The sequence below is a fragment of the Stigmatopora nigra genome, chromosome 22 (assembly GCF_051989575.1).
Source record: "Stigmatopora nigra isolate UIUO_SnigA chromosome 22, RoL_Snig_1.1, whole genome shotgun sequence".
Taxonomy (NCBI): Eukaryota; Metazoa; Chordata; class Actinopteri; order Syngnathiformes; family Syngnathidae; genus Stigmatopora; species Stigmatopora nigra.
In genome coordinates, this window is record NC_135529.1 from 7,863,539 (window position 1) to 7,881,364 (window position 17,826).

The following is a 17,826-nucleotide window of genomic DNA, read 5'->3' on the forward strand; positions in this document are numbered from 1 at the left end:
TGGGTGCATAAAATAGTTATAAAATCCAGTGTGTGTATTCTCAACATCATGTGGGCAAGTGACAGACACTCACCAAAATACATTTTATCTTTCAGCCAACTTTTTGATCTTTCAGGTCAGTCAAAAGTTTTGTTGGGTGCTGGAGAATCTGCAATTATAAGAAGGTGCTAATGAGAACGATCCATTTAAAATATATACATTTTTTGGGTGATATGGATGGGAAAAGTGCACCAAAACATATGAGGACCATTTAGGGAATAATTGAAGTGGAAACCTTGCACACTGCTCCTTTAATTAGGTAGATTACTTTTTAAACACAAAGGTATTCACGGACAATGTAATTACAGAATTACTGTGCAGGAAGGGAGTGAGATTTCTCTCAAGGGATGTTTTAAAGACTTTTCTATTGAGTGGATATCGACTTCACATTCATCAGTGGGGGAGAAACACATGGCTTAAATGCATGTGCCATATTATTCTTCCAGTAGTATGTAAAGTATTTTCAGTCACCATCAGTTTTCTGCAAATTCCCAAAATAATAATAATGAGTATACTCGAGTCAAATAGGTTGTATCTACAGTAAAACACATTTGACACATTCATTCAAAGTGATAACTAGTATTCAAATTATACAGCATACAAATTATGGTCTCCAATCCGGGAAAATATTCATTGAAAGTTACATGAATACTTTATGTTAACAGTTGTCTAAAATGAATCTAAAAAATACAAAACTGTCAGAAAAGAGTAATAGTGCAAATGTAACAGGCTTACAGTACTGAAAACACTTTATTGTAGGCTAGAATAGATAAAGCACAAATAATAATTGAAAACAAATGAAATAATTATAATAATTTGGAGAGTAGATCAACTCTGGTACTGTTGAATGCTTGTGGGAATTTAGTTTAGTGTACTCTAGATTTTCTTTTTTAGTACTAGTTATTTATCCTCTTTCTCCACCTAGCGGGGTAATTTACAAGATTGCCCTCAGAAATAATAATTATAATCGTAATTTCAGTTTATATCTTGTTTTACAAATATCAAAGATCACAAGGCTTGGAATAACATTTACATTCAAGATACAATTCTGCAATTGACCATATTGTTTGTTTATCGTAGGTCTCTTTTGGGTCATAGAAGGAATAACCCATCTAGCGCTTTATATATGATATTCTATCTTGCAGACGGATCTGACGTCGATACCTGTTTCCCCCGTCGCATAAACGGTTCGGCGCCGGATTCAAACGCTTGACAGGAAAGTTTCGCACGTCTTTTTTTATTCATTTTTATATTTTGTCTCATAAACAAGCTCTGGGTTTTATACATTTCAACATACTTTCAGAAAGACTAACACATTTGATGGTAAGTAGTATGCAAAAATGTAACACTATCAACTAGGCAGCCATAAAAGACTATGCGTCCGTGGTTACAGTGCTAAACTTTAGCATTGTTATGCTAACGCTTTGTCCATGATTATTTGGTTTATTTCGTTGTGGCTTCCCCTTTTACTGTTTAAAATAACACCTTACTTGCCTTTGGTAATCCCGTCTGACAATATTTTCCTCTCTTTAATCAAAGGGAATTAATACATTGTGAAATGTTTAAAAAAAAATCCGTTTTAATTTTTTAACTGGTGTTTTAATCCTGAAAATGGGTTTACAACTTGCATTAGTAGTTTCTAATAAAAGGTGATTTTTTTTCTTTGAATATGTTGTCAACCAAGGTTAACAGATATGACCTTAGTGGAAATGAGAAAAACAAACCCAACAAAACATAATAGTACCTTTACAATTAATGTACTATCCTAAGAAATATACAATCATTAATCATTTGACTTTGCTGTGTAAATGTTAATGGTTGTTCTGCTTTCCGATAAGATGAGCGCGCCCTCCACTCCCGTCTCCCGTATAAGCCAAGCATGGATGTCATCTCTGAGGAACAAGGCGATGTCACCAGCAGCGTGTAGCACGCCGCTCCTTGCAGCCTTCCCCGGCAATGACGATGAAAAGGAGCGACGTCAGCGCAGACGCTCAAGAGTAGTTGACCTTCAAACCGCTACGGAATCCTCTGTGAACGAATCTGGAACTCACAGGTATAAGATTGTATATTTTGATCGACAATTGTCCAAATAAATGTGTCAATTATACAAATTGAAGCGATTTAAATTGCATCTAGTGCTGCAGGGACGCCGGCTGCTGTGCCTAAATTGTCCAATGCTCAAATCTCTGAGCATTACTCCACATGCATCAAACTCTCCACTGAGAATGTAAGTATGTGTAGACTTTTTCCAGAGGTCAAAGAATGACTGAATATTAATGTCAACATATCTTACAGTGTTTTATTCTCTTTTTGATAGAAAATTACAACACAAAATGCCTTCGGACTCCATCTTATTGATTTCATGGCTGATATTCTTAAACAAAAAGATTCGGAACTCACAAATTTCAAGGTGTAGTATCTTTGACATGTGCAATCTTGCTTGTGTTTATCATTTATTCAAAAAAATATTGTTAGGAGTATATTTGTATCCATTTTGTTAACATGTTTTTCTGAAATTCTATATACAGGTGGCAGCTGGGACACTAGATGCCTGTACCAAGATCTATGCTGTCCGGGTGGATGCAGTTCATGCTGATGCCTACAGGGTACTTGGTGGTCTTGGCGCGGAAACCAAACCAGGAGAAGGTCGGAATTTAATTACTGGGACGCATTTATTTTGAATTATTTATAACCACTGACTAGCAATTTGACAAATCTCTCTCAATGTATTTTAACTAATACTGTAGATCGAGTAAAAGATGAAGATGAGGAGGCTGAGGTGACTGCCAAGCAGCCAAAGAAGAAAAGACCTCCAAAAAAGACTGTGGAGCAGAACCTGAGCAACTTAAATTGTGCCGACTCTGAGAGGAAATGTGAAGTACGGTGTCATTTCTATCAAATCCTGCATCGACATGTTCAAATATATTTAAATCAGGAGATTTCACTTAACTTGTGAGCCTATCAATGAATGCAGTTTCCCCTCTACATTATTTCATTTAAAGAAATGCCATTTCACAACTGACATTGTCTCAAAAAACTTGGCTTTTCTTCCCACGCCAGGTGGACCCCATGTTTCATCGCATGGCGTCATCTTTTGACGAGAGCAGCACGACCGGGGTCTTCTTGTCTGTCCTCTTCAGTGAAAACAGCCGTTGTGAGCTGCTCTTTCCATCAAGCATGGTCCTTCTGGAGTCCAAGCCCTCGTACTCTCCCCCACCCGCGACCACGGTCCCCGCATCGCCATTCATTGGTAAGCTAGAAGAAAAGGGGTCCGCGAATACGGCGAAAAGTGACTTTGTTTTTTTTTTTGCGCGTGCAAGATGTTTTCCACGTTTATAATGTCATAGATCCGGCGTTTGACCATGTGTTGTTATTTTGACAGCTGGACTGCAGCGATCTCAGGACAAAAGCGACATCTGCCCCTCTCTGAAGGACTTTTCCTTCACCAGCTGGAAACCCGACCAGGTAAGCAAACTTATTGGATTTGTTTAAATTTATATTTGTTTTCGTAGTTCCTAATGAAGTTCGAAGTCAAAACATCATAAAAAGTGCTGTAGAAACAAAGACATTTTTTTCTAAATTTTTCATCATCTCTTTGTTGCATCTTTCCGTACCATTGGCCAGTTGACGTCCAATCGCATGGCTTGAAATGATTTTGTCACTAGTAGACGTCTAATCCATTTGAAACTGGAGATTTGGCAGAATTTGTTTGTAATCAAGAATGATTACATTTTGAGATGTTGAGGTCCTCTAATTTGATGACCTATATTGAGCTAAAATGAGTCTACGTATATAATGTTGCTTAAATGGCTTCTGATTTTTATATATTATAAATCATGTGAAATTGGTGTGATAAAATTATGTTTGAATGCTAATTTGACACCTCGTATATGTCATCTTGGTCTGAACATTGCTGGGACGTATCCACTTTCAGACAATGAACCAACTTTTGGAGAAAATGAAGCAGGGCGAACACGTTTTTGACATCAATGCTGAGCCTGAAGTGGAAGAAGAGGATTACCCGGAATTTGATGGCGACTACCAGGAAGGCCAGGGTGACGAAGAGGGACACGAGGAACTTAAAGACGCTTGTCAAGCTTCAGGCTCTGGAAGAGGACGGTAAGAAAAATATTGGTCTTCTACTCTACTGTGAGATATTTAGGTTTATTAACCAACTTTTTTCTACAATGATCTAGTGATGTGATAGCCATTGGAAAAGGAGATATCACAACCATGTGTCTGCAGCTGTCCTCTGAGCCCAGAGAGTACTCGTACTTTAGTCCCAAGACAATGGCCACGTGGGCTGGACCGGGCTACTGGCAGTTCAAGCCAAAACACAAGTGTAAGTGAAATATAAAAAAATGTGCTCATCATCAAATCAGTGTTTCATTTTAGCCAGAGTTATTTACCTTAAATTTGGAGATGGCAAGTTTAATTTCCATCCATGACTATACTGTATTTTTTTATTCTTCCCTTCAGTGGATCATTTGCCCAACAAGGAGACCCGAAAAAAGAAGCCCAAAAAGACATTCGAAATAGACTTCAGCGCTGATGTCAACTTTGACACCTTCTTCCGTTCCACCAAAGTAACTTTTTTTTTTAATCATTTAAAAGGCTACAGTGTCTCATTGTTTTTTTATTTTTTATTTTTGTAGGCTGGCACCACTCTGAGCAAGTCGAGCCAACGTTCCGGCAACAAGAATACAATTCTACCAGCAGACTTCCAGTTTTCCCCAGAAAATCTCTCCCAGCTTAGCCTTAAACCATCCGTGTCGGTGAGACTACTACATTGCATGTGCCAGCCATCGATTGATTTTGGATAATATTCAATAACTGCAAGTTCAGTTGTTTTTGCCAAACCTAATGTTATTCATATGCAATTTCTCATATTTATCCATTGTCATGATACTGAAAGAAAATCATCACTGTTTTAACTTAAACGCTTTTTTTGTTGTTTTCCTTTAGTTATGTCAGGAAGCAAAGAAGAGGCTATCTGGAGAGCTCGGGGAAGGCATCGGCGACTACGATTACAACAACGCCAACGATACGAACAACTTTTGTCCGGGTCTTGAGGTGGGAATTTCCTTTTTTGCAGCGAATGAAGACCAGTCTTAACCACTGGTTCTCTTCAGGCTGCCGACAGCGACGATGACATGGAAGGAGGCTTTCCTGAATCTGAGGAGACACAAGCTCCAGGCGGAAGCTTGCTCCCGCCCTCAGACGAAGGCGTCTCAACTTATGGTGACGAGGATCTCGTACCCGAGCCATTCAGGGTGGGTTTCTCGGTCGCCTAGAGTTTTTAATACCAAAAGCGTGGGGGCTGATTTCATGAGGAAGATTGTTGAATTCCAAAAAGGATGTTGGTAACTACATTTCTTTGTTCGTAAAGGTCAGCAAAATAGAGATCAACTATGCCAAGACGGCCAAGAAAATGGACATGAAGAGACTTAAGAGCAGCATGTGGACTCTTCTGACTGAAAGTGAAGAGAAATCCACAACGGTAACTCATTCTAGCAGATTACCTGGAGTTCAACTGCAAATTTAGTATTTGTAGCAGTGTTTTTTAACTCTAAATGCTTTTCATCATGTCTGCTTAAATGTTTATTTCAATGATTTTCAATCTAGGAGGCGGAAGTTACGGAAGACCCTGAGGTTTGTGGCGACAAAGTCTTCAGCCAGACCACCAAGACGTTACTTCAAAGGTGGAAGACTTATTATAGTTCACTTGCATTGAGAGAAATTACTAAGTGCCCGTCGTCAAAAGCCATTCTTTTTCCCGCACAGACTTTACGTCGCCAAAAAGCTTTTTTTTTGTGCTTGGATTTAAAGCACTGTTGTAATGGGTTAATGACACTTTTTGTTTATAACTGCAAAAGTTGCAGCATTGCATTGCTTTCCAAAGTAATTTACTATGGAATTTTCATTTTACATGTCCAATTAATAAAAACATGAAAATTCTGTCACCCTAGACTTCCCAACACAATGGCTCAGAACCTGTCAGTACCTTTGGCGTTTGTTGCTTTGCTCCATCTTGCAAATGAAAAGGTGAGTGGTCTTATATATAAATATATATCATGGGGGCATTCCAATTTTCATGTTTATCTGTATGTTGTGTGTTTTTAGAATTTGGAGTTAATGAAGGTTGATGACATGTCGGACATCATCATCAGACAAGGCCAGTGAAAAGAAAAATATTTGCATATACAAATTGTTATCTTCTGTTTTATTCTCAATGATCTTTTATGTGTATATATATTGTCTCTTAGCAGCAGTCTTGAATTTCAAAAAAATGAGACATCAGATGAGATGGCATGTTGCAATTTGTGGATGTGTGTTTTCCTCGCACAAAACCTGACCAATACCGTTCGTTCCATGTTGCATGCTTCTCGCTTTCTTGCATAATTTGTGGTAGCTAAAACCATACACGCTCTGGTATGGCCGATATCTTAAAACAACCAAGTTTTGTACAGTTAAATGTTCTTAATGTGTTTTTGAAGTTGCTTTTTATTGCAAATCTGAGGTGCTGTCTCGTACATTTACTTGTATGTAACGGGAACAATTCTTATAAAAATGTTTAGATTTAGATGTATTTATATAGCAATATATATATACAATAACAATTGTGTTTTATTTATATATTTAGCCTATTTCAGAACAGAGCGGCCTACATCAGTACTAATGCTCGGCCAGCATTTTCCTAATATGAAGAACCAGTTTTTCTGGGCAGGGTAGAATGTGAAAAGACGTCACTTTTCACAATAAGAAGGGAGTCATACAGTTTCACCTAAGTCAGGTATTCAACAAGACAAAGATTATTGTTTGAGGCAAATAATTATCATTAGTTTATTTTTTAGTTATATCATACTTGAATGTTTGTCCTCAAATTGGGTTGCATTTTGACACCACTGGCCTTAAATTGTCATATAAGCACCCTTTTAATGGGACTTGCGATTCTACTTGTTTTTTATACCTATGGTTATCACGCAGGTGGAAAAAGATGGTCATTACGTCATCAGACCGCACCACTGACGTCAGGTTAAATAAACAAGGCCTTCAAGATTTAAAAAAAAATATAAATAAGTTTTTAAAACTACAAATAAAAATTAGTTATTTAAACCTGGACCCATATAGATGAATTCATCACATTGTAAAAGTTAAAGTACAACAAGAAGACAACAGCATTTTCTCAGTTTGTTTTGCACACACACTAGTAGTATTTCGATTCAGGTGCACATTGACTAAAGTGGAATTTGACAGTTATTTTATCCTGCAAACGGCAAAGAAATCAATGATATCAGTGACGGGTGTAGTCAAAAGAATTTTGAAGTTTGAAGGTTAGGGGAGGAAAAAAAATAACGCGGAAGTTGAACAAGAGGAAGCGCACTATTCTTCCGTGCCGTATTCAATTCCTCCCGTACAAGAAATACAGCTTGAGAAGACTGCATTAACTTCGAATAAACGTTAAAAATCGCCTGTGTTTTTTTCCACAAGATGGACTATGACCCGGTAAGTTTTATTTGACTCTTGGGTTCTGTTTTAGTCATTAGACGCTTAACGTTTCATATTTGTGTATTCAACTCGCGAATATAAAACATTGTATGCTTGGTTTTAAAAAACCAATATATGTTGTTTCGTTTCCATACTAGTTGAAATATGGGCTGATTGTTTATGAACTTTTACAAGAAAGTACGCGTCAGCTCCTGTTAAACGTCACGACTTCGCCTCCTTGTCGAAAACAGCCATTTTATATCGCTAAACTCACATTGAAGTCGTTTTTAATGCATACCTGTCAACTGGTACGTTCTCGCCGTAATTGGTACAACTGAAAGCCCATTTTTATATTGGTACGCTGTACACATGAAAATGGTACGCTAAACGGTGATTTTGAGAAAAAAAAATAAATTAAGGCACTTTCTAGCCATTTTTCACCATCCGCCATTGTTTCTTCCCGGAAACGCATGTCTGCCAAGTGATATATGTACCGGCGCCTCTGATTGGCTAAAAAAAAAAGATCATGATAAACATTTCGTTTTGTAACACTTTCACCATGTGATTTCCGTTTCCTGTTCCCTTGTTTATGTTTACTTTCATTTTCTACTTGTTGTTCGTGATTTTTTACAAAAAAGTAAAGTGGTAAGATTTTCCATGTATTTATACATATATGTAAGGGCGAAAACAAAATTTGGTAAGATCACAAATGGTTCGAGGTTGACAGGTATGTTAATGTGTTTAAATATTATTGCCTGAGTTTAAACGCCCCATGTGCGTAAACAATCCTATTTTTAACACATTTGAATAGGGGGAAACGTTCACGTAGATTGGACGTCTATTGTCGTCATTGGCACGGAAGTCTGAGCATATTAGCAGTTAGCCACGTACATTTGGAATGAAAATATTGTAAATAAAGTCAAATCATTCTGTCATGGTAATTTCTCTATATATGTATACATATCCTAAGTGACACCTCTTCAATGTCGACTTTTTTTTTAAATATTAGTGCCAAATGACAAACAGATAACATTACATTTTTTTCTCTCATAACCGACCTTAAATCTCGCAGTACTAGCATTTTTCTTTCGGAATATTACAATGTAGGATGTCTGTAGAAGACAGAAAATGATAACAAAACCTGTTTCTTCTAGACAAGAGGTATTATGTTTACATTCTAGTGGAGACTCATGAGACTCCAGGTCCCAGTAATGTGTATTCAGGAACACGGCTATCATATTTCTGCCATGTAATAATTCCACAGTTGCGTGAGGTCACCGATGACCTGCAGTCAGCTGATCCTAACATGGCAAACCAGACTCAAACGCAGGTCTGCAAGCAACCAAAAGGCCCGTCAGAGACGACAACAGCGAATAATATATGCAAATGTTTTCCACATTCCAGAAAGTTCCAGTTGAAATCGTACCGGCGTAAAGTGTAAAAATGCTACCGCTTCAAATTAGGATAGACTTTGCCAACTTGTGTTTAGTAATGTTTCTATATGATTTATATACCATTTGAGTAAATAAACAATGTTTTTCTTTTTTTTCCCATGGTGTAGGAGTTGGGGGGTGCGGCTGGAAATCCAGAGCAAATCGATAAAGTGCAGTCCTTGAAGAGTGAAGTCGATGGCGTGAAACACATCATGACGCAAAATGTGGACCGAATCCTGGCCCGTGGGGAGAGGTTGGATGATCTGATGGACAAGTCAGAGGGTCTGCAAGATGGGGTCAGTATTTTTATCACTCTCATCTGAAAATAAGTTCGATTTAATTTAAATCCAAAGACAGTGCGGATAGAACACGGGTGTCAAAGTGGCGGCCCGGGGGCCAAATCTGGCCCGCCGCGGCATTTTGTGCGGCCCGAGAAAGTAAATCATCAGTGCAGACTTTCTGTTTTAGGATCATATTAAAATGAAGAGTATAGATGTATATTAAATGTCCAGATTTCCCCCCTTTAAATCAATAATTGTCCTTTTTAAAATCTTTTTACAGTTAAAAAAGGATATAGAATAAATATATATTTAAAAAGCTAAAATAAGCATTGTTTTAGCACAAGTATTATTTTAAGGCAGTATTATTTTGGTGGTCTGCTGACAGATGTTACCCACCACTTCTGTCTAGGCCAAACACTTCAAACACACGTCACAAAAAGTGGCTCGCTCCTATTGGTGGAAAAATGTCAAGCTGGTCGTTGTCATCGTGGTGGTGGTCCTCATCATCGTGCTCATCATTATCCTGCTGGCCACTGGTGTCATTCCTGTTAGCGCCCCCTTGCCGCCCATTGTGGAGCCCACCACCAGCCCTTAAAAAAACGCATCAATTTATATTGTACATACACACCTAATTTAATCATTCCCTTGCACAGTTACCAAATTTTGGGATATGTTAAGATGCCGTCCCATTATTTTCTTTTTTTTTTAGGCTAAAATGATAATGGTTACATTCAGTTTTAAGTATTTTTTATGATTCGGTGTGAGTAACTTCTACAAAAGTCGTTGGTTCAATTTAAATGTCCATTTAAATTGTTTTTACGTCGTTTGTAAGATCATGTTTTATTAATGTTAGAATTAGATTAGCAAGTTATGTGATTCAAAATTGTTGTTTAACTGTGTAACTTGTTACTTTTTCTGCAAAATTCTATTTGTTACGATTACAGTAAGAGTAAAAGTTTTCCCTTGTAAAATTTAGTTCGACAATGTTAGTCGATAGGCACTCTTATTTTGAAGGTCAATTTAATTCCCTTTAACTTGTAAATAGTTTAAATTTTTGCTGTTTATCTGTGTACAACATATATGACTGTCTTTCAGCTTTGTGTTAGTGAATGTCTGTGATTTAGGCGTATTTATTACATAGGTTCTGTTGCACGGTGGCTTTTTAAAAATCAATTTTGATCAGAGTTTGTCACAAAAAGATTTAGGAACAGGCAGCATGTGGATTCTTTGAGGAGAGAAAACCTTACATGCTTTCCAAAAATGTTTCTATTTTACCCTTTGCATGTTCCTGGTGTCCATTTGTGATTATTCTTTGATTTTTATTTATTTTTTTCTTCTCACGGATTCAGCCCGTCGTTACTGTCATAATGACCGACTGAGCCTTGAACATCTAACTTGTGATCTAACTTTTTCTAACTGAAAATCAATTGTCGTATCTTATTTTTTATGTAGTTTTCTTAGATTAAATAAAATGCATTTACTTCTCTTTTTTTATGTCTTCATTTACTACCAACCACTTTTGAGATTGCAGGAAAAAGTCCAGTGTTTTGAAACGCCTTAGTCAAATTGGACTTGCCACACAAAGGTTACATAATTCAGGTCAACAACTAAAAAATTACAGCAGATTGTTTTTTTCTTTTTTTTCAGCACGCTGTCAACTTTCTTTGAAATTATTCTTTATGAATAGCAGCAGTGTTGAAAAAAAACAAGTCATTACATTTTGTTTGCCACTTTTTCACAGTAAGAGCCAGTGATTTTCCCTCTACTTTTTTTTAACCTGACCTGTACTCGTGTCGTGGGAAACAAATTGTACCACATCAGGCTAAAAGAGATTATTTTCACCCCAGCATATATACATTGGGTGAAAAAAACGGGTACAACAACAATATACTGCGTCTAGTGTGTAGTGTTCAAATGCAAGTGAGAAGTCTTGTTCACAATTGCCAATGATGTAATTCTATTGTTTGGACATGTTGAAATGTAGCATTTTTTTGTCCATTAATATTTAAATTTTAAAATTTTCATACACACCCCTGTTTTGATGTCAGGTTTTGGTTTCACAAAATAGACCAGCATCTTTATTTATTTTTTATTGGGGATATCCTCATTTGTGATTCATGTTTATCCAGGAAGTTATTGAAATCATGCAAAAATTATGCGTTATCTGTGTTGGCACAAGATGGAGTCTGAGTCCAACTGAAAAATGTCAGCCAACCAGGAAGGAAATCTAAGAGCAATATTTCACAAGTTCAGTTATCTGCCTATTATGGTGCAAAAACAAAGCCATTAAAGATTAAATTTTTTTTTTTAAATGGCAAAAAATACAAATTAAGAAATGTTGGGGAAAATAACGGTTAATCTAAATTAAATTTTAACATGAACAAACAATTATTAAGCCAGTTGGCTGGTCTATCCCACAAAGAGGTAGAGCTTAAGGTTTTAGCTCATGAAAAATGAGTTTGGGGAATAACGCTTACTTTTAGATGGGGGAAAAAAAGCTCTTTTGTTTGTGAGCACGCTCAGACTGTCATGCGGATGCCAGTCAACTAGCCATGGATGACAATTAGACAATTATGGGAAAACATGGTGCTTGCAATGGTGACTACGGCCTTTGTATCTCTGTCCATTTTCCCAGAACAAGCCTTTTGTTTTCTTCGTCTTTGACCTGGTCAGTTGTAGACAGACTCAGTCTCTTCTGTTTGAATAAAAAAAATCAGCCGCCGCTTATATAAAATGATAACTACGGAATATTGTCCATCTGTTTACATGACAATGACTTAAGAAAGGTGATAATGCATTTTTCTCCATGATAGTAATATGTCAAGTGATTATATGACTTGAGTTCACTATTGTTATTCTGCAATATCAATTGTGTAATATGTTTTTTTTTCATTATGATGTATCTATAACAGCACCAAATACTATGTTCTTCAAAACATGTGTTTTTGCTTATTTGGCAGGCCATATTGGATGAATCAAAGACATCAGGAAATAATTGACATTTTTTATACGTTGCCAGCCCTTTAAAGCGACTTGAAGAAAATCTCCTTTGGGCAACTTCCATTTTGAAAATGTGATACTATATGTACTAATACCTCACATTCCACGCCCTCACCCCAGGTTGAGGTGAGATTAGATGTATCCTTTTTTTCCCTGATAAATTCTCCACACTTATTGATTTCTGTATGCGTGAAAAGTAAAGCATTGTAAATGAAGTCATAATTTCTCTAACATTGACACAGTGGGTGTTTATATTGGGATATTATATGACTGGAGGGAGGGGTCGCAACCCCCTTTTGGCATGTTTGCACCGCACATAAACTGGGGAACACCCATTAGTGGTCAAATGTCATGTAACATTATGCGAGAAGATACAAAACTATGTTTGTAGCCAAAAAATGCATAAGCAAACATGTAGTGTATTAAAAACCCTCACAGCAAAAAGTTCATAATATTGATCAAAATTTAATGCTAAACTAGATGACATTATAGGCATTGGGCCACTATAATGTTTATGTTTATACTTGAAACAAAAAAACCCGCCATATATTATATTTATTTATTTAATGAGTGACAATACCACCTGCATTTCATTTAATGTAGAAAGAAAACAAGAAAATATTATGTTGCGTGTCATCTTGACTTTGAAAGACGACACGTGCCAGAAGAATGTCAGAGTGATGCATTGGAGTTCCCCAGGAAATTCCACAGTCAACATTTGCTTTCGTTTAACAGTCACTTTAGGCTTTGGAGGGGTAGATAATTGCCACCCACCCATTTCTCTGACGTGTTCAGCTGCTTAAATTGCGATTTTATGGCGTTTGTGGCATCACTAAGTCGTCACGCATGCAACACAATACATCTGCTCTCCCGGGTTGCCAGAACGGACTATATATTTACAAACGCATTTTAAAACGGACTGACAGTTTTGAAAAAAATCCTTTTGTTCAAAACCAAACTAGATTAACTTTCTTCCGCCGCACCTGAAACTACAAACAAGGAATTGGTTGATTATTTACAAGTCGTCACACGAGTAAAGTCTCTTTCCCTGCGCCCATCGAACGCATCTTTTAAAGGAAGACCGACTTGTGGAAGAGACGCGAACAAAGTAAAAGCTGAAAACTCGCAAGAAAAGTCAAGCGATTGTGACCAAGTCAAAGCTTGCGCGACCTTTTGCGGGAGGCGAAGGTTTGTGCGTTGCTTCCGGTTGCCAGGGTTCTTATAAAGTGGCTCGCCACTTGTGCATGCAGTCGGTGGATCCGGTGACAGCTGCCGCACTAGAACACACATCCAGGCCGAAATGGTGAGTAGTTCACGGACAAACTCGGAGACTACCAAACTCTCTTTATTTTATTTAAAACATGCTTTTTGACAGTCATAAAAGGTCACCAAAATGACTCTTTAAGTGTTATAATGCTCTTTTAATGTGGGTTCCCAAAGTCACGTAAGTAGTTATCTTTTAAAACTATGGTTGTCAACTTTATAAATAAGTAACACCGTGAAATACTAAAGTTGACTACTACTATTATCGTGGAAAATGCATAAATACAGTAATGTAGACCTAAGTGCAAGGTTTTTATTTTTTATATTCATTAGTGTAAGTCACTGTAACTATTATGCTTATCTAAATATAGCAAAAAATAGTTTGTAAATAGTTCAATTTCAATGTTTGGAATGAAAAATACTGGTCAAAGATTAGATTTAGATGTGTTATAATGTATTTGTAATGCACTTAAAGCTCACTAGAGCACACTACAAAATAGGGAACAAAAATATTAACACATGTTTTGAAATAAAATAAAATTGCATTCTGTATTCATAGCCCAAAGCATTATTTACATTTAATCGATTGTATTTTAAATTTCAATTCCTACTTTTTGTAATGACTAATTCATTGGTGAAGTGGGTAGCACGTATGCTTCGCAATACTGAGATCAACGTTTGAATCCGTTCCGGCCTTTCTGTGGGAAATTTGCATGTTCCTATTGTGTAGGTTTTCTCAGGGTACTATAGATGTCTCCCACATTCCTAAAATATGCATGATAATCTCATTGAGCATGAATGAATGGTTGTCCGTATATCTGGCTGGCGACCAATTAAAGGTGTCCCCACCTACTGTGCATAATTGGGATGAAAGATGACTGAATGAATGAATTCATTGAGTCAGAATTACACTTAAGGCTTGACTCATTTAATTATATTGTGCACTTATTTCCTAGAAATGGGAATGCTATATAAATACTTTTTTACAGTACTAAGTGGTGCTGCAAAGACTAATTGACAAATTATTGATTATCAAACTATGTTTTGCTAGTTCATCACAACCCGATATCTTCATTTTACGTTAATAAATGAGGAATTTAGTGTGTCTTGACCTTGTAGCGCCTTATCAAAATGGCATTGTATATCATGAACACTAAAAATTCCTTCATGTTACTTTTTAACTTCTACATAATTGCACAATTGACTTAAGTTAGTGAGAGCCTTTAAGCAACAGTTATTACCAATGATATAAATGATATACATTGTGCTAGGATTGTAAAAATTCCATAATGACCTGGGCATGCAATAACATGATGTGGGTGTGGTTTCCCCGGATACAGATCTCCATGTCAGGTAACGTTGTTGGGCAATGGGACGAAGGGAGGGAAGAAAGGAAGGAAGCATGGAAGGGAACTGGACTGGCCACTCATTCCTAGGTTAAGAAGTTGCCAGTTTCAATTAAAACAGCCTATTGTTCTTTTATTACCACCATTTGGCAGCCATCACAACATACAAAGAAATGGCACGATTTAGGCGTCGATTTACTTCATCCTGACTTTTATAAGCGTCAGGTTTCCCTATGTTGTTGATTCCATTTTTTTTTTAGCAGGAAATGACATTGAATTATGAAGTGTTTTTGCTTCTCTGGTTTCCTGTGACTGTCAACTTCTAAGATGTGGGCTTCCTCTCTTTCGCACAATGCAAATGTCAAAGGGTCATCATGCTAATTGCACTCTCGGTGCTTCCATCTCAGGTTTTTGGGAAAACACCTCTCTTGTTGACACCATGTTGGAGGAGTAGTGTTGTGAGAAAACCAGTTTGGCTTCATTTTGACAACTTCCAAAACAATGTGACACTTTGTCTTGAAAGGTGTAGCCGTCAATTGAAAGTCCCGAGAAATATTGACCATGTCGAAGTGAAAACGACTGCACAAATGTGTCATTTTACATGTAGAAAAAAAAGAAATTGTATTCAGATCTTGCTGTCTTTTACCTTTTCATAGTTATTTCATCCAAAACAATACACCAGGGAATGGGCAGGTTTTTAATTGGTTTAGTTTTTTTTTTTTGCAGTTCTGTTTTTTCAACCAAAAATCATGCCTAGCTTTCCATTCCTTCACTAGTTATTACGATCAAGTTTCAACAGCGGAATCGAAAGTCCACAGTTAGCAAAAAATCTGCACTTCGTAATGGTTATGACACTTTCAATTTTCGCGGCCATGTCTGGTCTACATTAACCGCGATAATTGAGGAATTACTGTAAACTCCCTTTGGGGTTTGGATAGAATTTTGTGGCTATGTTGCTTATGTATGTTGGATCTCGATTGTGTTTGTTGTGACAGCAGAATGGGAAAAGCCGATTACAGCAGGCCCAAGACGATGCGGAGGAGGTAAAGGACATCATGTTGGAGAATTTGAACAAGGCGGAGGAGCGAACTGGAAAACTGGGTGACCTGGAAGACAGAGCTGATGAGCTGTTAAGAAAGGTTGGCAGGCACATTGCAAAAACGTCCTCCTCATTCATCTTTCTTCTCCAATTTTCTCTTCTCTGGCCTAATGAGTCACTTCCATAGGCATTCACACATCCAAAACGGACATGTCAAATTGATTATTTATAAATAAACCTTAGGTGGAGCTAGAGAGGAAAACAAATGTACAATTTACATCCTGATTGTGTTTTATGGTGCTATTTTTGGAGCGGTATTTCCTTTTGTTTCCCTAAGATGAATGAAGTAAGCGGGTGTCCCTGGGTATAACCGAGCGACTTCAGGACATGCCATGAGGCCAGTGTTTGTCCGGGGGTCAACCTAAGGGTCACGACGTTCCCACATCGGCCTGATGGACGGTGTTATATCACTATATAGGACGGGGTAGATCAAGTTTTAGTTTAAAGATTGTTTTGGATTATAAGAATCTTTGCTCCTGGGGTTCAAGTTAGTTTTTTCTAAACTCCCTTCTTGAGTGGTTCCAATTTCTCTTGTTGATGAGTCATATTGCCTTACAATAATCACAGAAACCTGAACGTGTTCCAACAGCATGAATGTTTTTAACAGTGCTGTCATTGTCAAAAGTCAATACATTATTTAAGGGGATTGATTTTTTTTTTGAATGGTGGTTCTTTTACAGCAAGTACATTTACAAAAGAATACTTTGTCTGAGCTGTTTTTGATAAGCTGACAAACTTGGGCGCTTATGCAACAGTTCCAAGACTAATTGTTCATTCCTCATGGTGAATCCAATGCAGTATATCTACTAACATTGCTCCATTTTGCTTTTTTCTGTCTTCTATAGAGTAAAGCCTTTGAAAAGAAATCCAACCAAGTAAAGGAAAAAACAAGATGGAAGAATAAGAAGATGAAAATTGTTTTAATTGGAGTCGCAGTCGTCGTGGCAATCATCGTAATTGGACTCATCATCTTTTTCATGGCAACATAGCAAAGTTAAAAAGTCACATTTTTGGACTGTACAACCTCTTAAAAGAAAAAGATCCAGGAATATTTTTCCCTGGGTAGTGAAATCTGAATTTCGTTATATTTATGGGACTATTTTTCAGTCTCACGTTTTTGTGTGAGATTATGGTACCTTCAATAGCTGCTTTTTCTCTTTTTCCACATTTTTTTTCATCCAGCCCACATAGGAAATATATTTCTTTGGTGTGTGTTGTTTTTTTTTTTTACTTTGCCAATACTTAATTGGTCAATTTTCACAGTTTGTTATAGACCTCAATGAATTGTCCACATCTATGAAGGAAAATTGTCTCGTTTTCAACACGTTTTATTGAAATTTTAGTAATTTATCGTATAAATTGCTGTATGAATTGTTGATACGGACTCCTAGCACTGTTTAGTTTTTCTTTTTACCCCCAAATTGTGCTCGTTTAGGATTTTTGAGAAGTCAAGTCACATTTTTGCAGCGTCCTCTGCTGGTTGATAATCATTCTACAATCTACAGGGATTGACGTCATTTTTTTTCCCCGGAATAAAACGAGACTGGCTGTATCTGCTGCTCACAAGGCTTTTAGGAGAAGTGTTTTTTTTTTTTTAAAACTACATACGTCATTTAAAAGAAAGTAGTTTTATCTGCATCTTCTTTGATGTTCCTTATGTAAGAATAAATTATGATTTGTGCTGATGCAAGCCAAGATATTCACTCCATACCTGGCCTTGTATTTGAATAAAAGATGTATTTTTAAATATTTACTCAAGGGATAATGAATCAGAATGTGTTTTCCTTCAAAGAGTAAATAAAGTACCGCTAAAGATGCCTGGGATAAAATGGGCGTGTCTCACGCTGTTTCAGAAGCCAATTAGTTTGCAGAAAAGC

General features: G+C 37.0%; 3 protein-coding genes across 4 annotated transcripts; all 3 read left to right on the top strand.

The window, feature by feature from the left end:
* Positions 1-1,228: 1,228 nt before the first annotated feature.
* On the top strand, positions 1,229-7,003 carry LOC144215591 (condensin complex subunit 2-like). Its single transcript, XM_077744630.1, has 18 exons — positions 1,229-1,362; positions 1,878-2,092; positions 2,176-2,266; positions 2,357-2,449; positions 2,568-2,685; positions 2,787-2,917; positions 3,100-3,289; positions 3,422-3,504; positions 3,974-4,158; positions 4,236-4,381; positions 4,519-4,625; positions 4,695-4,814; positions 5,005-5,112; positions 5,172-5,312; positions 5,429-5,539; positions 5,665-5,741; positions 6,009-6,084; positions 6,163-7,003. The coding sequence occupies exons 1-18, from the start codon at positions 1,360-1,362 to the stop codon at positions 6,220-6,222; spliced, it is 2,055 nt and encodes a 684-aa protein (XP_077600756.1). The 5' UTR covers positions 1,229-1,359; the 3' UTR covers positions 6,223-7,003.
* Positions 7,004-7,292: 289 nt separating this feature from the next.
* LOC144215975 (vesicle-associated membrane protein 8-like) lies at positions 7,293-10,727 on the top strand. The gene is made up of 3 exons (XM_077745218.1): positions 7,293-7,545; positions 9,089-9,256; positions 9,651-10,727. Exons 1-3 carry the CDS (start codon positions 7,531-7,533, stop codon positions 9,834-9,836), a joined length of 369 nt encoding a protein of 122 aa, XP_077601344.1. The 5' UTR covers positions 7,293-7,530; the 3' UTR covers positions 9,837-10,727.
* Positions 10,728-13,065: 2,338 nt separating this feature from the next.
* vamp5 (vesicle-associated membrane protein 5) lies at positions 13,066-17,707 on the top strand. 2 transcript variants are annotated; one of them, XM_077744474.1, is made up of 3 exons: positions 13,066-13,544; positions 15,846-15,989; positions 16,795-17,707. In XM_077744474.1, the coding sequence occupies exons 1-3, from the start codon at positions 13,542-13,544 to the stop codon at positions 16,936-16,938; spliced, it is 291 nt and encodes a 96-aa protein (XP_077600600.1). In that variant the 5' UTR covers positions 13,066-13,541; the 3' UTR covers positions 16,939-17,707. The 2 variants fall into 2 exon arrangements, with proteins under 2 accessions (XP_077600600.1, XP_077600601.1); XM_077744475.1 differs by having other exon boundaries at positions 15,849-15,989.
* Positions 17,708-17,826: the final 119 nt, after the last annotated feature.

Bases quoted from the DNA above. Each gene is read 5' to 3' on its own strand.
- vamp5 (XM_077744474.1), top strand. The intron at 15,990-16,794 runs GTTGGCAGGCAC...TGTCTTCTATAG, and splicing joins CTGATGAGCTGTTAAGAAAG to AGTAAAGCCTTTGAAAAGAA.
- LOC144215975 (XM_077745218.1), top strand. The intron at 9,257-9,650 runs GTCAGTATTTTT...ACTTCTGTCTAG, and splicing joins CAGAGGGTCTGCAAGATGGG to GCCAAACACTTCAAACACAC.
- LOC144215591 (XM_077744630.1), top strand. The intron at 2,686-2,786 runs GTCGGAATTTAA...CTAATACTGTAG, and splicing joins GGAAACCAAACCAGGAGAAG to ATCGAGTAAAAGATGAAGAT. The intron at 4,626-4,694 runs GTAACTTTTTTT...TTATTTTTGTAG, and splicing joins CCTTCTTCCGTTCCACCAAA to GCTGGCACCACTCTGAGCAA.